Source organism: Dasypus novemcinctus, chromosome 13, assembly GCF_030445035.2.
Source record: "Dasypus novemcinctus isolate mDasNov1 chromosome 13, mDasNov1.1.hap2, whole genome shotgun sequence".
NCBI classification, from domain to species: domain Eukaryota; kingdom Metazoa; phylum Chordata; class Mammalia; order Cingulata; family Dasypodidae; genus Dasypus; species Dasypus novemcinctus.
In genome coordinates this window covers 66,914,392-66,931,766 of record NC_080685.1, presented here as the reverse complement: position 1 = coordinate 66,931,766, position 17,375 = coordinate 66,914,392, and the positions used below count along the sequence as shown (strand labels likewise).

The window sequence follows — 17,375 nt, the reverse complement described above, 5'->3', positions numbered from 1 at the left end:
CCATCATGAACATATTTAGGTATAACTTTTCAACTTCTTTTTCTCTAGAAATATACATGCACACACATATGTGTAAATTGATAATTCTTTTTAAACTTCACTCTTATCAGATATGTAATTCTAATAAACATGCTTTAACGAAGTTTACTAACATGATTTAACTTATTAATTAAATTTATTTTACTTATATTTCGAATTAATTTGAGAATTTAATAAAAATAATTTGAATGAACAATGGATAAATATTCACAAATAGGCTCACTAATTCCTAAAGACATTTTTCTAATTCACAGAAGATGCTAATGATCAAATTTCAAATGGTTAAACCATATCAAGCATCTCTTTTTCTAAGTACATATTAAGAAGGAAGTTCATAAAATAACTTTATCATATTTTTAGAGTAATGAAATTATTTGCTTCTATTTAAAACTATAATAATTTTGAAAGTTTTTTTTTTTCTTTTTCTCTTTATTCAGTCACTCACACAAATTTAAATTATATGACATCTGACCTTAAAGCATATTTTTCTTCTGGGACTTTTAGCAAGAAGGAAAAAGGCCATTTGTAATTTTTGTCAAAAAGCCAAAACGTTACAAGAGAGCTCTCAAAAGTGGCTTACACCATCTCTCAAAAGATTTTGCTTTTATAACCTTATTACAGTCAGTTCATTCTAGGAATGCACAAGGAAACCTGGAAAACACATGAAGTATGGACTATTTAAATGTATTTATCCTAGGTCACAAGGAAATTTCTCAAATAAAACTTCCCTTACTTTGATTCTTAACTCCTTCATCTCCTCTTTGCTGTGGCAGAACAAGAAGCAAATAACAGATTTTCCCTAATGAATACTTTTATTTATGTTGAACCAAGTTCAAATAAGGATAATGACATATATTTTAGAGTTTGCATAGCAATTGCAACTTAACTTCTTTATAGAACTGCTTAACAATTCATTAAATAACCTGAACATTCTCAAGATTGTCTGCTGGTACAAATTGTACAGAGATATTTAAAACAAGACTTTAGGTTGTGTTCTTTATGCTTTATACATCAAATCCTTTAAACTGCTTTTTAAAAAATTTATTCACATGGTTTTGTTCAACAGTTTTAAGCTGTTTTTAATTGATAAAATTATTTCTGCCAAAGATACAGTCTTTTCCTACTACCTTAACATAATATCTCTCCCTGTGTTTTGTTCAAATGTTAACTCTTTCTTTCAGATGGATAGAAATCATATAATTGAGCTCCTGGTTAGCTATTAGGCAAAGGTAATTTCTATGTCTAAATGTTAGCAACAGCCAATTAACTTAGGCTTCATTAAATTATTTTAAAAGGAAAAATAACATGTTTTCCCTCAATTATGTAACAGTAAAGACAGTAGACAGCACTTGCTCTGGAGAAAAGATGTAGGGACAAGATCTTTTTATTTTTCCCCTTCCTGTAATAAAGACTGTTCTTTGGTATCTTGGGTCCACAGATCTCTTACTGTGGTTACCAATTCTCTAAGGGGTTCAGGAGCCTTTTGGGGAAAGAAAAGAGTGAGAACCCCAAATTCTTCTACTCAAGATGCAAAGTTAGGGAAACATCTTAGGTGGGCCAGAGTGACCCTGACTGAGGAAAACCCATTAAGAGATATAAAGGAAAGTCTGGGCTTGTGACTGGGGTTTGCTGCAAAGGCCTTGGGGATCTTGGAGAGCGCTGGCACTGTTAGGCAGATGGTTTGACAACAGAGCCCTCTGACCTCACCTTTCCTGGCACCTGTGTCGGTGACAAGAGCAAACTGTTAAGACTTTCTGGTTCCCTCCTTCTGCTGGTCCTTTGGAAGTAAGACTGACCTCCTTGCTGCACAAGTTCTTAGGATTTTTGAATAGTGGAATGGATTAGATGTTCTCAAGAAGAAAATGCAGAACTTCTTGGCAGTATCTTACACTAATGAAAAAGGTCATAATATTTACACTTATAAATTGATATTCTACTTTTCTTAAGTAATATAAGTACTATAACCTTTCAAAATATTTTAGACACATGCTCTCACTGGATTTTCACAAAACAATCTTGCCGTATATGTCATTAATTCCTACATAGATGACTGATATGTAATGGCTTTCTTAACTATTTTTAAATCTTGAAAAAATACAGAATGCAATCTTTTTTCTTTGAAACATAAGGTATGTAACTTCTTAAGCGTATTGGTTCTCTTATTCTTTTTGAATTCCTATAAGATTTGATATATACTCAGATATAGGCACATATATAGAGGGAGAAATGCTTATTATTCTATTATAGATACGTGCTTTCTCTGAACAAGAGCTTTCAAAGGAAATGTCAAATTTTAACTAGATAAAACATGAAAGGAAATATCAAGATTGTCAAGGCTGTATGAAAATGGTGCAATAGAAATTTGTCTCAGCAATTCAGATTTTCTTCCTATTTCCATTTCAGCTTCTAATCAAAAAGTCAACTAACTAAATGGGTTTATTTCTATTTCAATTTATTTTGATCCTATTGAATACCTATAACCTATCGGCCAACACTTATCCTTAAATAACATTTCTTTCTTTACTCATTATTTTTTAGGAAATATCTCTCTAAGCATTTATACAAACACTCTTTTTCTTCAAAGATTGCCTTCTTCTTGCTTTTTTTGTAGGAAGAAGCATTAGCGTGGGGTATCCATTCTGTTTTTTGAACCTTATAGACAAGTAATAACAGAGTTTAGGTATCATGCTTGTTGTAAGATGGACTGTGAGGCAGCAGGCTCTAATCGAAATTTACTGGCAGTAATCTGCAGTGTAGGCGTGACCTGCACTGCACCTCACAGAAGGAAATACTGCAGTTTATAACTATTGCTTCAAACAGTTCCCAGAGTCAATATATGAAACCAAGAAATGGAAGACAGTCATTTCATTTTTCCAGAGCTTATCCTTTTAACCTATGCATTCCTATGCTCACACCCCCACACACAGTTTCAGTCTATAGGAGGGTTCTGCTTGACTTAGTATATTTTGTGTAAATAGGATTCTATTGAGAACAATCATCTTTTTTATTCCCACTTGTGAAAAATCTTATATACTCTGTATACTTTAAATGTCATTTTGAAAAACTGTCCACATGATCAGAACCCTATGGGCAACAGAAAGCTTTTTAAACAATAAATTGTTATTTTTTGTTTTATCTAAACAAATATTAAGCATAAAGTACACATGGCTTCAATTAACCATATTAGTGACCTATAAAGCACTCCCAGGTGCCTTGGAGTGAAAAGGTAACTATATGACTTAAACATTAGAGTTCTCAGCATATACTTACATGAATAACATATCAGTCTTAACAAAACAATAGAGAACGGAGGAATTACATTAGAACTAAGGTAAGTGTTCCTTTTTTGTTATGTAGACATTCATATTATTTTAAAGTACGGGCTCTGAGCTCTCCACTTAATTTTAACATTTAATTAGGCAATCTCAAAGAAGGGATAAGTGGAAACATTTACACATTCTTTTCAAATATTTCCTGTAGCTTTCTATGTTATAGTCATCTCTGAAACATTTGCAAATTTCAAGAACCCCCGTTTCTACCTATTTTCAAGGTCAGTAGTAAGACATTTCAAATAATGTCTGTAGTGAAACTCAGAAAAGGGCAAAACAAAATGGCATATACCTCATTTCAGAACACTAAGTGTTCAAAACCCTGCATTTCAGAGTCTCATCATTAAGCCATATGCAGAAAGTTCTTGATCTGAATGCTAGTCCTAAATCGTCTTTAGCCAAAATAACAGGAGGGAGCTGTGCCGAATTCAGAATTCAGCAAATCATATTGTTTTTCTATGTTTTGACCCTAGTGAAAATTGGTATCAAACTAACAAGAGAAACAAATCCAATAATCTCTATGAAGCTTTTGCTGCCAGGTTGTTGGTATTATTCTCAGAGGTGTTACAAGATTTTCACTTAATTTTCCTGGGTTAGTTATTTTCTCTGAAATACCTAGTGATTTAATTCTCCCCTTCCCACTGGAAATTCTTAAGCGGAAAAAAAATAAAGACGTTTTCTTCATCTTGGGTTCTCAATTTCTTCTACAGCCAGAAGAAAGAATCATCTATTCCAGGGGTTCTTATCCAGGGGTCCACAGACCTCCTTTTCCTGAAATCCGTGGAAAGATTTCAGGGGGTTCATGAACTTGAATTGAAAAAAAATCAACTATATTAGATGTCCAACAATATATATATGTTGCCTTGTCAAATACTACACCAGTTTAATATTCTTAAGATAAACAGCAGTCTGCACATTGACATGTCTTTAAAAATAAAATTTAACTTATTTTCCTATATTTTTGATGTTTTGGATTACTTAATAATGTGTAAAGAAACACATATGTATAGTATTAGATCATATGTTTTTCATTTTAGTAACTATTTCAATATATGTAACTGATTTCCTTTGTACTTTTATTTTATACATTTAAAAACATTCTTGTGGGGATGTGTTGGTGCAGGTGTGATATATTTGTTAAATAATTCTTAGTATAATGCAGACTTAGTATGATTTTTATTTTGATGTAATGTGTTCTAAGTGCAGTGGATAACTGGAAAAGGTTGGTAAGGATGGCAGAGGCGGTTTTATGATGCCGTGGGAAAACTCGAATTTCTAAATGTTTGCAGAAAATGACCATTTGAACAGATGTTGGACTTGTTAGGTTATTGAAATTATGGGAAAGTTGTAAAATGTAATTTTGAAGAATCCTAAAGTTTAATTTAAAGACATGCCGATGTTGAGTGTCATAAAACTACCTGCCGTTAACGTTCTGAGAAGGGGTCTGTGGAACAAAAAAGGTTAAGAAGCTCTGATCTAAGAACTGCGTGGACCTATATACTGCTCAATTCAGCTCCAAGATGCTTCTCAGGTCCAAATCACCTCCCTCCTATTCCATGCAGAGCCACCCAGGGACTCTGCACTCTACTCTCAATAGGTGCAACTACTCATGCGAAATTCAGGAAGAAAAGCACACGGATGGGATTTACTTTCCTCAGGGCTTCTGCCCACTACCTACCTCAAAAGATTACTGTATGAAAGAAACACACCCAGAATAGTGCCTGAATTATAAGGGCTGTCTGTATTATTGTTGGTATTATTATTATTCCTAAAATAGTCAAATCCCTTCTCTTTTAAGAGTTTTTATTGCTAAGCATAAAGGAAAAGCAAGAAAAATGACAAATAAATATAAATTGTAAAAGTTCAAAACTCTTACAAAAGTTCTTTAGTAGTTCTGGGTCCATTCTCCCTCAGGCTTTCATTTGTAAGGGTGAGGCTCACCAAAATACTCCTGCCTTCAGAGCCCTCCTTGGGATAAGGATGATCCCAGAGCTGACAGTTAAAGCAAAACTATAGGTGCCCTCTTTCGCATAGGAGCAGTTCCTGTCCTGAGGGACCTCCAAACTCAGTGAGTTTCATTCTCCTCAGACTCTACTCAGCTTAATACATATATTCCTTATTTTATTTAATCCACACAACAGTCTTGAGATGACAAATATGAAGATAAAGAGTTTCAGAGAAGTCTAGTAATAAATCCCAATAGTTAAAGGCAAAGAAATGATTCAAATATATCTCTCTACTTGGAAAATGCTGAAGTGTCCCATTATAACATACTGCCATCTCATCACAAGTGGGCACTAAATATATATTTCTTTGTTTTAGAAAAAATTCTATGGACTTTTTTTCTGTACTATTTTAACTACTATATATCACTAAATAAAAATAATAGCAGTTAATAGATATGATATGGTCTAAGCACAACAACCCTATGAGGTAAGTACTATCATTCTTTCCAGTTCATAGATGACGAAACTGAAACAAAGAAAATTATTTAAGTTTATGTATAACTATATATATATAATTATATAAGATTACATGACTGAACTATGAGCCAGGGCCCCAGAATCTGAACTCTTAACCACCATTCTCTACTGCTCTGTGTTTTGTGTTTGCCCATCCAGATCTGTTCTCTAACCTTCTCCACCTAGCTCTGTATTTTGGAATGCTGACCTTTGTGGACTGTCTCAATGGTCGTCCCTGGTCCTCTAGCTTCTGTTTGGATTTGGGGAAATGGAAGCAATTAGCAGGAATGCAAAGCAATGAAGAAGACAGCATTGGGTATTTACTCAATTGGCTTCATCCTTAAAGGACTACAGGTTGCCTATTAATGGCTACAGTACTTGATGGGTAGCCCTCTGTCCTGGGAAACTGGCTTACCTATTTGTTGCTTCCTGTTATTGTAAAAGATGTTGCAAGTTGCTTTCTGTTATTATAGATGTTGCAAGTTGCTTCTTGTTACTGCAGAAGATGTTGCAAGTTGCTTCCTATTATTGTAAATTACCTTATTATAGATGTTGCAAGTTGCTTCCTGCTATGTAGAAAATCTTGCAAGTTGCTTCCTGTAGCAAACAGCTGTTCCTTAGCTTCCAAATAAATACGATGTTGAAACTAGGGTTGAGGCTCTCAGTTTCAGAAGCTGATGCCCACAAGCAGTGCTGATGCGCACAAGGAGTGTCGTGCCACGCAGGGGTGTCCCCCATGTAGGGGAGGCCCACACACAAGGGGTGCACCCCATAAGGAGAGCTGCCCAGGGCGAAAGAAAATGCAGCCTGCCCAAGAATGGTGCTGCACACACAGAGACCTGATGCAACAAAAAGAAACACAGATTCCCGGTGCTGCTGATAATGATGGAAGAGGTCACAGAAGAACACACAATGAATGGACATAGAGAGCAGACAACTGGGGGGAGGGGGGGGAATAAATAAAAAATCTAAAAAAAAAAAAAACATTCCAAAGACCTGAAAGTTAAACGAGTGGGTAGTCATTAAGATACAACAGGACTTCAAAATGTCATCATTTATCTAATAAAAAAGCACATTTGGCAATTATTCCTTTATTTAATAAAACTTCCTTCTGATACAATATAGCCTGCTAGCCAGCCAGCCTTACAAGTGGGGAATGGGACTGATCCACTGGGCTGAGATATCTGAGAAAGGTTTGTTTTATTGTTTGTTTCAGGGGGTGAAGGGATAGTTGGCTTGTTTTGTTTTTGAGGATTGGAGTTGGAGGAGGTAGAAAGAAAAGGATGAGGAAATTCAGCACAAGTGAATTATGACATTATGTTCACTGCTAATTAACAATAGATCTTTTTGTGAGTTTCTTTGATACAAGGATTTAGCATCTGTGGGTAACTAGAGATTTGAACATTTTCTTATGCCAAAAAAGCATTAATTAGGTCTACTGACAATTGCTCAGCTTTCACAGAAACAAAAGAATAATACAGCAATAGTTTAGCTCCTTTTCCATCTTCAAAGGTGAATTGTTTAACTGTGCCCTTAAGATGTGTTTTAACTTGTGTTTCCAAAATGTAATACCATATAGTGATTTATAGACTACTGATGCTCAGCCAAATAATTTCTTCACTTCAGTTTCCTTTTTATGTTAAATGAAGATGAAAGATGGCCTGGATCTTCTACTTAATCACAGTTTAAAAAAATAAGAAAATCAGAAAAAAAAACTTCATTCAGAGAGAACTGATACAAAATACACCCCACTTGGTTAGAAAAATGGTACATTAGGTTAAGAGAGTAAAGTATAACACTCAACAGTTTAAAAATTGTATATGAAAACCTCTTCTTGGAGAGTGGATATAGTTCAAGTGGTTGAGTGCCTGCTTCCCATGTACAAGGTCCTGGGTTCAATCCCAGGCACCTACTTAATAAAAAGGCAAAAACAAAAAACAAAACAAACAAAACTCTTCTTGAGTAAAATGAAGAAACTCAGAAAATGTGTGATTTCCCTGTAGTTCTTGTGTTTATTAAATGTGCACCTATTTTCCCTTGAATTTTTAGTATTCGTATAATAAAAGAATTTGGAACAATGAGAAAAGTAGCTAAATTACATACCAAAGTACTTTTGCTGTTCCAATTTAAACACCATCTTGATACTTCCTGTTAACAATATCTTTTCCACCTTGGTGGTTTGCTTTAAGCAACATATTAGTTTACAGTGGTTCCAGGAAGCTCTTCACAATATTTTTGCCTCTAGACTCTTCCTGTACTCCCCCATTCAGATTTATTTCCCAGCAACAACTAGCCATCTGGTTTCTAACAAACATGGTAGTGCAGTTTCTCTACTTCAAAAGCAAATAACCAATACTACCACAAGGAAATGTATTACCTAATACACAGTAGTAGTATCATCTTTCTGCACTATGAATGAATTTAGCTTCATCTTATTCCAGTCACACATAATAAATCTTCAGGATGACAATTAATTTCATTCTAAAAAGGAAATTGTCAAATTCACAGAGAAATTGAAACATTCTCCTTGTGGAAAGTCAGCTGGCTGCCAATAGGAGGGCAAGTTTCAGATCTAACATGGCTGTTCTTCACATACAAAGTTCTCCACTGGGCAGTCATCCAGACAATTGACCAAACATTCTATCTCATCTCAATAATTAAATTATAATTTATTATAATTAAAATTATAATAATTATAATAACAGTCACATTTGTTGAGCATTTAACCTGTGCTAGACCTTGTGTGCAACATTTTACACACATTATCTCATTTAATTTTAGAACAATCTGAAATGGATAATTCTACTATCCTCATTTTATGAACAAGGAAACTGGGCCTCACAGAGGCCATGTCACACAAAAAATACAGATTTTTTATCATTTACGATTTCATTTATCTTTAAATAATTGAATATGCAGCTCCAATTGGCTGGACTGATAAAATCATTTGCTTAATTCTGGAGGCTTAAAAATAGGATGGCTCTTTACTCTCCCGTGTATTTGTTTCATTCTCAGACTTATATTAATAGAAAGATGTCTGCATCAGATCTGGGATTAACATACTTTGGGGCAACAACATCTATAGGGCAATATCTACAACAATAACTAAATTCCCCTTAGTCCTGTTGACCCAAAGTAAATGAAAGGTCCTTTCCTGAATCGTTGGCAAGGGGGATAGAATTGTTATGATTGAAAGACTAAATAGGGTCCATCCTTACTGTCATCAAATTCCAGACTATATGAGTACTACAAATGGAAGAGTAATAGAACTCATCAGTAATCGCAGAGGGTGGGAGTAGCATAAAGTGCACAAAGTAGCAGACTTTATGGACTCCATTTGACTCCAGAGCTCAAGCTCTTCACCACTAAGTTACAGTACACCCCTCTGTAAGGCAGTTTTCTTTGATGTTATACTTTATTTAGAATATTAAAACAATCTTTTCAGAGAATACAGGGACGAAACTTAGTGATTTGGTTTACTTCCTTTAACAGAACTAATGATATCTCAGCAACTATTATGTATAAGCAAAATGTAAGATTGCTAAGAAGAAAAAAAATAATTCTTACTATTTTTCATACTGGAAATATTTAGTGAAGGATTCCATTAAATAGCATCACAAATTGAATGCTTAATATATGTCATACAGAACCATGTGAACAAAAATTGTAATACTATGATAAGTGCAATAATAGTGTAATTATAGGTGTATGCCCAAAGAGTAGCAGCAGCTCAAAGAATGGAATGATTCTTGTTCTTTGGACTTTCATGGAAGAATTGACCTAGGAGTAGGACCATGGGCTCAACTGACCAGCCAGAAAGGAAAACAAATAAACATGAAAAGAAAAGTCCGAAAAAGCACTATGTATTTGGGGAAGAGCAAAATATGTTGGTAAAGCTAAAGAGAAGGACAGATAAAAGACAGTCTGGAGATGAGACTAAAGTAGGCAGAGACCAGAGGATGAAAGTCTCATTCAAAGGATTCCGATATGTGACAGTGTGCCTGGCAAAGTCTCAGTTTAGCCCTGTTCTCCTGGCGTGTTGATCAACAGAGCCCAAACTCCCTCTCTAATGTAGCCCTACTCAGATGCCATTTCTAGGGCACTAAACTTCATCCTGTTTGCTATCTTTAGCATATATATTCTGTGGAACTTTACTAATTAAAAAAGTAAGAACTAAGGAACAAGAAGCTTTTATGAGTACTCAAAATGCTAAATTTTAGTTATGTTTACATAAAGTTGCATAAATGTATTAATGATGTATTAATGCATACATTAATCAATGTAAAGTGTATTAATTGTGAATGAATTTACTAAACCTTACATTGTGTTAAAATAAAATCTATTTTCATCATGAAACAGGTCCTTTTTTCTTAATTTATATCTAACCTCTAATCTGCAAAGTAAAATCATCTGCAGTTTACACCACATTTTTGTAAATTATTACTCTTACGAATTATTTGGTATTTATAAGAATTTTTAAAAATTATTTAGTACTCCAAAAATGATCATCATGCCACAAGATGGCTATTCATAACAAAAGAAAACGTGTATGCCTCTATAGGGATTATTTTCTCCATTCAGGACAATACTATTTTTGATTTTGTGTAATTCAATTCTCCATGTGTATGTAAATATAAATGGAGTCACATTCATAAGACACAACCACATTTTTTTCTAGCTCTGGAGTCCAGCATTCCCTCCTCAAAATTTCACTCAATTTAATTTAGGAATCTCCAAGTTCGCTCACAAACAATTCCAAACAGGTGTTTCAAGTGCTCTAGATGCCAGTCATGTCTCTTCTCACTCCTCTCTTCTCCGGTACCTTCTGCTGGGAATCATCATGTCCATTTGGCATGGCATCTTCTGCTGGCTCTATTGTCCCACCTGTCTCACTGAACACCATGGCACTTCTAACCTGGAACCTCACATCACTGTAACCATATGGCTTTCCTCAACAGGCAAGAGAGAATGATGGTCTCCCTCACTGGTGTCCTACTTTGGGCTGATGATGCTGATTCTGTTCCAGGACCTTACAGAATTCCAAGTTGGAAACAAATTCTACCAGCAGCCTTTTCTTACATTAGTTTCAAGCACAGTCTGTGAGGTAGGACAAGAAATCCAGTTCCTAACAGGGTCCTACATTCTTCCCTGGTTCCCAAATTCCCATGCAAATATTTATGCAAGTTAGCTGCTAAGGGCTCCCCTTGTAGTTGCCAGACCCTCCCAAATATTTCTGAATCCTTGTAGTGACACAATACAGATTCAAGCTGTAACCCACTATAAGGCTGTTTCTTCCAAGAAAACTTATTTTAGACTGAAGTGGCTTTCCAGGTTTATATATTTCAACACCCTGGTGACAAATAATTTTTGTTAGAATGTTCATTCTAGAAAATTATAATGTCTTATTAGTTCCATCATGATGTAATAAAAGTTATGAAAGAACTACTGAACCATTTCATTGAAGAAACAAAGAGTTCATCATGAAGTTAATAAAACTTACATAGATACAATGATACAGGGACCAAATCCATAGATACAGCAACCAAATCCATCAATAGTTAACTATGCCTATTCAAAATTTATCTTTGTACTGATGTGTTCTTAAAAACTTAAGTGGGAGCCTAATGGATGGATGGATGGATGGATGGATGGATGGATGAATGAATGAATGAGTAAAGTTTTATTATCCTGAATGAGGTTCAGATAAGACAACCAAAGGGAAAAATAAATAATGACATTGAACACACTGCAAACACTTCTATAAGTAAAGTACCAAGATTTTCTCACAGTGTAAATTGTAGATTTCATTGCCATACAAATTTTAGGTAAGTATAGTTACTTAGTTATTGGATTTTTATCATAAAGGCCAAACTTCACTAGAGTTTTGCTCAATAATTAATTTTTTCACATCTAGTTCAGTAATAAGTCAAGCCTTATTATACCAGCTATTCAAACGTAGTGCATCAGAAACACAAATTGACCTTACTAAACAACAAGGACCACAAAAATCTTGATTCTTACTAAACTATTTTAATGAAATTTAGGCTTAAGCATAAATAATTTGTCACTATAGCATGATTAAATCTAGCCATTAATATTAGATATTCCCCATGTTGTTTTAAAGCCTATTTTGACCAGTAGCCTAGGAATAAAATATTTTGAAATCAAACCTATCACAATTAGGTTGGTCTCACTGATTTTGGAAAGGTAATTAGTAATAAAGCAGACCTCCTTTCTTAGACCTACCTCATTAACTTGCTTTTTGTCCAGATGGAAGACTTGGCCAGAACTTGTAGAAGCAATTTCTTCATAGACTTTGTATCCAATATGGTTCCTGTCATCACAATCTCCAGTGAGCACAAATACTACCTGTGATATTTTTAAAAAAGAATATAGTTTAAAGTTTCCAAAAATCAATCAAGATATATTTATTGAGCATCTATTATATGTTATATACTACTAGGTAACTAGAATATATATATGACATAATTCTTGAACTTGTACTCTGTCATAGTGAGCTCAGATAAAAATATATTATTTAGATTTCAGAAGTCTAGGCTGAAAGCTATGGAAGTATAATACAAATAGGACCACCAATATACTAAATTATACATGGCCTCAATTATTAACCCCTTCCTGCATCCATGCACTTTTCAGTGTTAATTTGCAGTTCCTCTCACTAAAGAAGTGTTTATTTATCCTTGAATCAAAGCCCAGTCATGTGACTTGCTTTGGCCAATAGCATAAGGCAAGAGGGATATTCTACCAGTTCTGAATCTAGGCTCAAAAGGCCTTTGTAATTCTCCTTGGTCGCTGGTGTTTCTGCCATTGCCTTGAGAAAGACAAGTTTAAACTAGCCTACTGGTGTCAGAAAAAGGCTGAGAAACCTATAAGCAGAACTAAATCCTCCAAGAGCCTAGCCTAGATCAGCCAACCTCAAGCCATTCCTCAGACACACAAACAAGCAAACCAAGGCTAGATGAACTGAACCTACAGATATGAGAAATAATTGCTTATTGTTTTAAGCCTTTGAATGTTGGGATAGTTTATGTAACAATAGCTAATGGATACAATGACTAATTCTGACATAGGCAAGATTCCATACAGGATATGATATTTGAAATATACACGCTTTTCTTGCTAGGGCTCAATTATAAGATAATAATAAATGCCTTAATTAATTCATTCTATTCTGTATTACTAAGTAAGGTTTTCATATGCTGTGTATAAATATCACATATAAGTTTAATATATTTAAATTAAATGGCATACGTTAAAGAGCAGATAATAAATATATCATTGATAGTTATAAATTATTGTTATTTGCCAAACATAGAATGTCAAAGAGGAGAACAACATCTGAGTTATTTTTCCTTTTATGCTATATTCATGAAAATGTTTTGGGGTTGATTCCTACTCACTTGTGACTGTTTCAGCTGGATAAGCTGCAGCACCTCGTGGGTGAGCCGGTAATCTTTGGAGCGTGCATCAGTGAAAACATAGATGAAGGAACCAGGAAGAGAAATTTCTAATGCAATTTTTATAGCTCCAATACTCATTTCTGGACAATCACCACCACCCTGTTCAGGAGCAGGAAAAAAATGCAAGTTTTTCATCAACAAAAGAAGAAAGGAGCATTTTGGTTGTTACAAGTTATCTTAGAATTGAGCAAGTTCTCTTCCCTTTTATTTTCTCACAGTTTCCCACTGCTTTAACCACTTGCATGGGGAAAGGGATGGAAAAGATATAAAGCAATGTGTAGCTGGAAAAACCTGTATTTAGGAATAAATTAAAAACTCATCCAACATACCCAAAATAATTGAAATAGAAATTTCTTTATACTTTTAATTAATTAGATGTTACTCACGCTCCCGTTCTCTTATATAACTATATCATTACCCCTCTCTAATCTCTTCTCACTCTAATTTGATGACCTTGCTTCTTATTATACCAAGAAAACAGAAACAAGCAGAAGAGAACATTCATAAGCTTCCACCACCAAGCCTATCAACCTACCTGCAACAGTAGCCACACACTCCACCTTGCTGTGCTCATAGCTAAGGCTAACTACTTATCTGTGCCCTAATCAAGGACATCACTCCTGTGGTCCTGTGGCTGTTCCCTCTCTCTATTCTGTCATCAAAAGTTCCATCTTTCCTGGATCATTCTCACCAGCAAACAAATAAGCCATTATATCTCCTGTGGTAGCCTGCGTTATGTAGTTCATAATTCATAATATGAATTACGGACCCCAATTTAGACACATTCTTAATCTGCATTCCTGTGGGTGTGAACCCACTGAAGATGAGATCTCCTGAAGGTGTTATTTTAATTATGGGTGTAGCCCAACTGAATGAGGTTCTACCTTTAATCCGGATTACTGGAAGCCTTATAAAAAGAAAGAAACTGGAAGCCAGGATCAGAGAGAGCCATGGGGAAGAGCCAGAAGAGAAAGGAGAGAGCATTGCCGTGGGACACGAGACAGGGGTACAAGCCCAGGAACCCCAAGGATAGCTGTCAGTCACCACCTTGCTGATGCCTCAGTTTTGGACTTCTACCTTCAAAACCATGAGCCAATAAATTGCCATTGCTTAAGCCAACCCATTGTATGGTATTTGTCATGGGAGACTGGCAAAGTAAGACATCTCTCATATCCTTCAAGTTTTTGCTCTAGTGTTACCTTAAAAGAGAAAACTTACAAGACCATAATATGTAAAAGAAACCCCCTTTGCCATTCTCATCACTTTTACTCTGCTTTGTTTTTCCTACTAACCATTCATTCTCTGTCTTTTCTACTTTAATATGCTCAAGATGTTTTCCTAAACACAAATGATCCCCTCTCTAAGAGGAATTCTTTCACATTTATTTTCTTAACAAGTATGTGGATTTGTACATGAAATTATGGCCATGCTATCTGGCAATTTTATATATTATTTTTTATTTTTTAAAGAAGGTACTGGGGATTGAACCCAGGACCTTGTACATGGGAAGCAGGTACTCATCCACTGAGCTACACCTGCTCCCCTGCTTTTTAAAAAACACAGTATTGTGGGGAGCCACCCACTGTAAACAGACCTCACAGCTGGTGGCTCCCCACAGAGTATATCCTGACAATGTTCCCATGTCATCAACATTATTCAAAATCATGGGTTTTAATGACTGCATAATATTCTATTATATCTCTATCCCATAATTTAGTCGACCATTTCTCTAACATTTATGTTCTTTCAAATTTTCCCTTATTATAAATATGAAATGTGATTATTATATTACATAAATAGGAATATATATTGTGGCAGTTTGAAATTATTTCATGATCCCACAAAAAGAGAAAGATGATGTTTGTGGGCTGGTCTACTCCTGTGGGCATGGGACCTTTTTCAACTGGACTACTCAGTGAGGTGTGACTCAGATTGAGTGTCCACTCTCTTGCTGGTCTGATAAAAACAGAGACACACAGGATAAGAGAGACCTGCCATTTTTAACCTGTCATGTGACAGAAAGGAGCTGAGGCCCTGGGGAGAGATGATCCAGCCTGATAGCTTGCAACTGAAATCGGGAGGAAAGCAGAGCAGCACAACCTGAGCAAGGAAGCCCAGTAAAAGACAAGTCCTATGTCTGGTTGCATAGGAGCCCACAGCTGAGCTCCAGGAGATGGTGCAGCCCAGAGGGGAAGGAGAGACCAGGCAGAGATCGCCAGCCATTTTGCTTCAACATGTGGCAGCTGATTTAGGTGAGAAAGCACCTCTTACTGGACTTTTCATGGCCTTGGAACTGTAAGGTTTTACCCCAAATAAATTCCCTTTATAAAAGCCAACACATTTTTGGTACTTTGCATGGCACCCCTTTGGCAAACTAAAACATATATAATGACTCAAGTCTTTTAATATTTCCTTTGCATAGATTTCTATAATGACAAAGTCAAGGGAATGGACTTTTAGCCAACATATTTTGAGCAATTAATAGGTGCCAAATACTTTGCTAGGGTTTGGGAATACAAAGATGAATAAGCTAAACTATCTTGTCCTTAAGGAACTCATAGTCTAGAAAAGACAATCAAATAAAAATCAGGGCAGCTTGGGATGATGGGGGTCTTGTGATCCCAGGGACCACCAGAATCCAGTATTAAGTAGCAGCTCTTTCTCAAAAAGGAAATAGTTACTTGATTAAAGGGGTAAAACTTTACTTCTAAACTCTGTGGATTCTATTTGATTCTCCTATTGGGACTTTCCCTAGGCTCCAAAGACTCTCAGATTCTGACGCACATCTCTCAAGCACCACAGAGCTAAACAGGGACATACGAACCAAGCATTGGAATTTTTTACATGGCAGACTAGACAAACTGAAAAACATTTTTTTGCATTGGATCTCTCTCAAAACACAATTTTTAGTTACCATTTATCAAATGGGTTGTTATGGAACACCAATTTTGTTATAAATTGCCTCTAAAATTGAGAGAGACTCATTGAATGTCCTTTTATTAATGACAAAACACTAGAAGCTGTAGCAATGAGAAATTTTACTGAATTAGCAGTCTTATTTTTGTAAGATTTATCTCCTTTCATCTATCACTTAGGGCAGGGGTTCTTAACCAGATTTCAGGGGGGTTATGAGCTTGAACAGAAAAAAAATAAACAATAGTATTTTTGTTTTCTCTGAACTCTAACTGAAATCTAGCGTTCCCTTCACTTAGGGGTATATGCAATAAATTACAGTATTATTTCCATGGTTTTCACCTGACTGGCAAAGGGGTCTGTATAACAAAACAGGTTAAGAACTCCTGGCTTAAGGCCTTTTAAACAGACTTGGTTTAACAGATAGTACAGTTCTCAAAAGCTTGTATCTAAAGACTGCACTGTCTTCCAAGTTCCAATTTTCCAATTTCAATTGCTTGTTAGACATCTACTACTGGACATTCAATGGGTCACTCCAATTCAATGTGTTTACAATGGAGCCATTATATTTTCCCCCTACCATGTCACCCCTATTTTTGTTAATGGCATTATCTGCCCAGATATTCAGTTTCAAAATTTGAGTCATCTTTGACTTCTCCTCTCCCTTTACCTAACACTGGTCAAACTTATTCTAATTTCACCGCCTGAAAGTCTGTCCCTTTCTTTTTACTTTTACCATTCACTCTTGTTATCTTGTTCCTACCACCAAACTTTTTTCATCCTACAGTGAAGAGCTATATATATCACTTTCCTACTTAAAATCCTTCACTATTTGTCTTGCATCAAATCATCTTTCTAATTTTATATCTCCTGACATTCCCCTCTCCACAGTTTTCCCTTCAAACTGATACTTTTTACTGTTCTTTGAATACGGTTCTTGCTTCATATCTTAATGCCTTTAGTTCTGTCATAAAAGTGACTTTTTACTGCTCCATCTCCACCATCAAACACTCCTTACCAAAATATACATATTTCAGTGCTTTCCATTATTCTGTAAGCTCTTTGATGGTAGGAACTGTGTTTTGTTGAGCCCTTATGTTCTCAGTTCATAGGATCAAGCCTGACATAAAGTAATCACTGAGTAAATATGT

The 17,375-nt window shown here is 35.4% G+C and overlaps 1 protein-coding gene across 1 annotated transcript in view; it reads right to left on the bottom strand.

Annotated features, from left to right (window-relative positions):
* The window catches only part of HMCN1 (hemicentin 1), a 515,334-nt gene that overhangs the window by 365,241 nt on the left and 132,718 nt on the right, over positions 1-17,375 (bottom strand). The window contains exons 3-4 of the mRNA XM_004468435.5: positions 13,252-13,410; positions 12,077-12,199 (exon numbers count right to left, since the gene is read on the bottom strand). Of these exons, the coding sequence (XP_004468492.2) occupies positions 12,077-12,199; positions 13,252-13,410 (282 nt within the window). The remainder of the gene's footprint in view (positions 1-12,076; positions 12,200-13,251; positions 13,411-17,375) is intronic.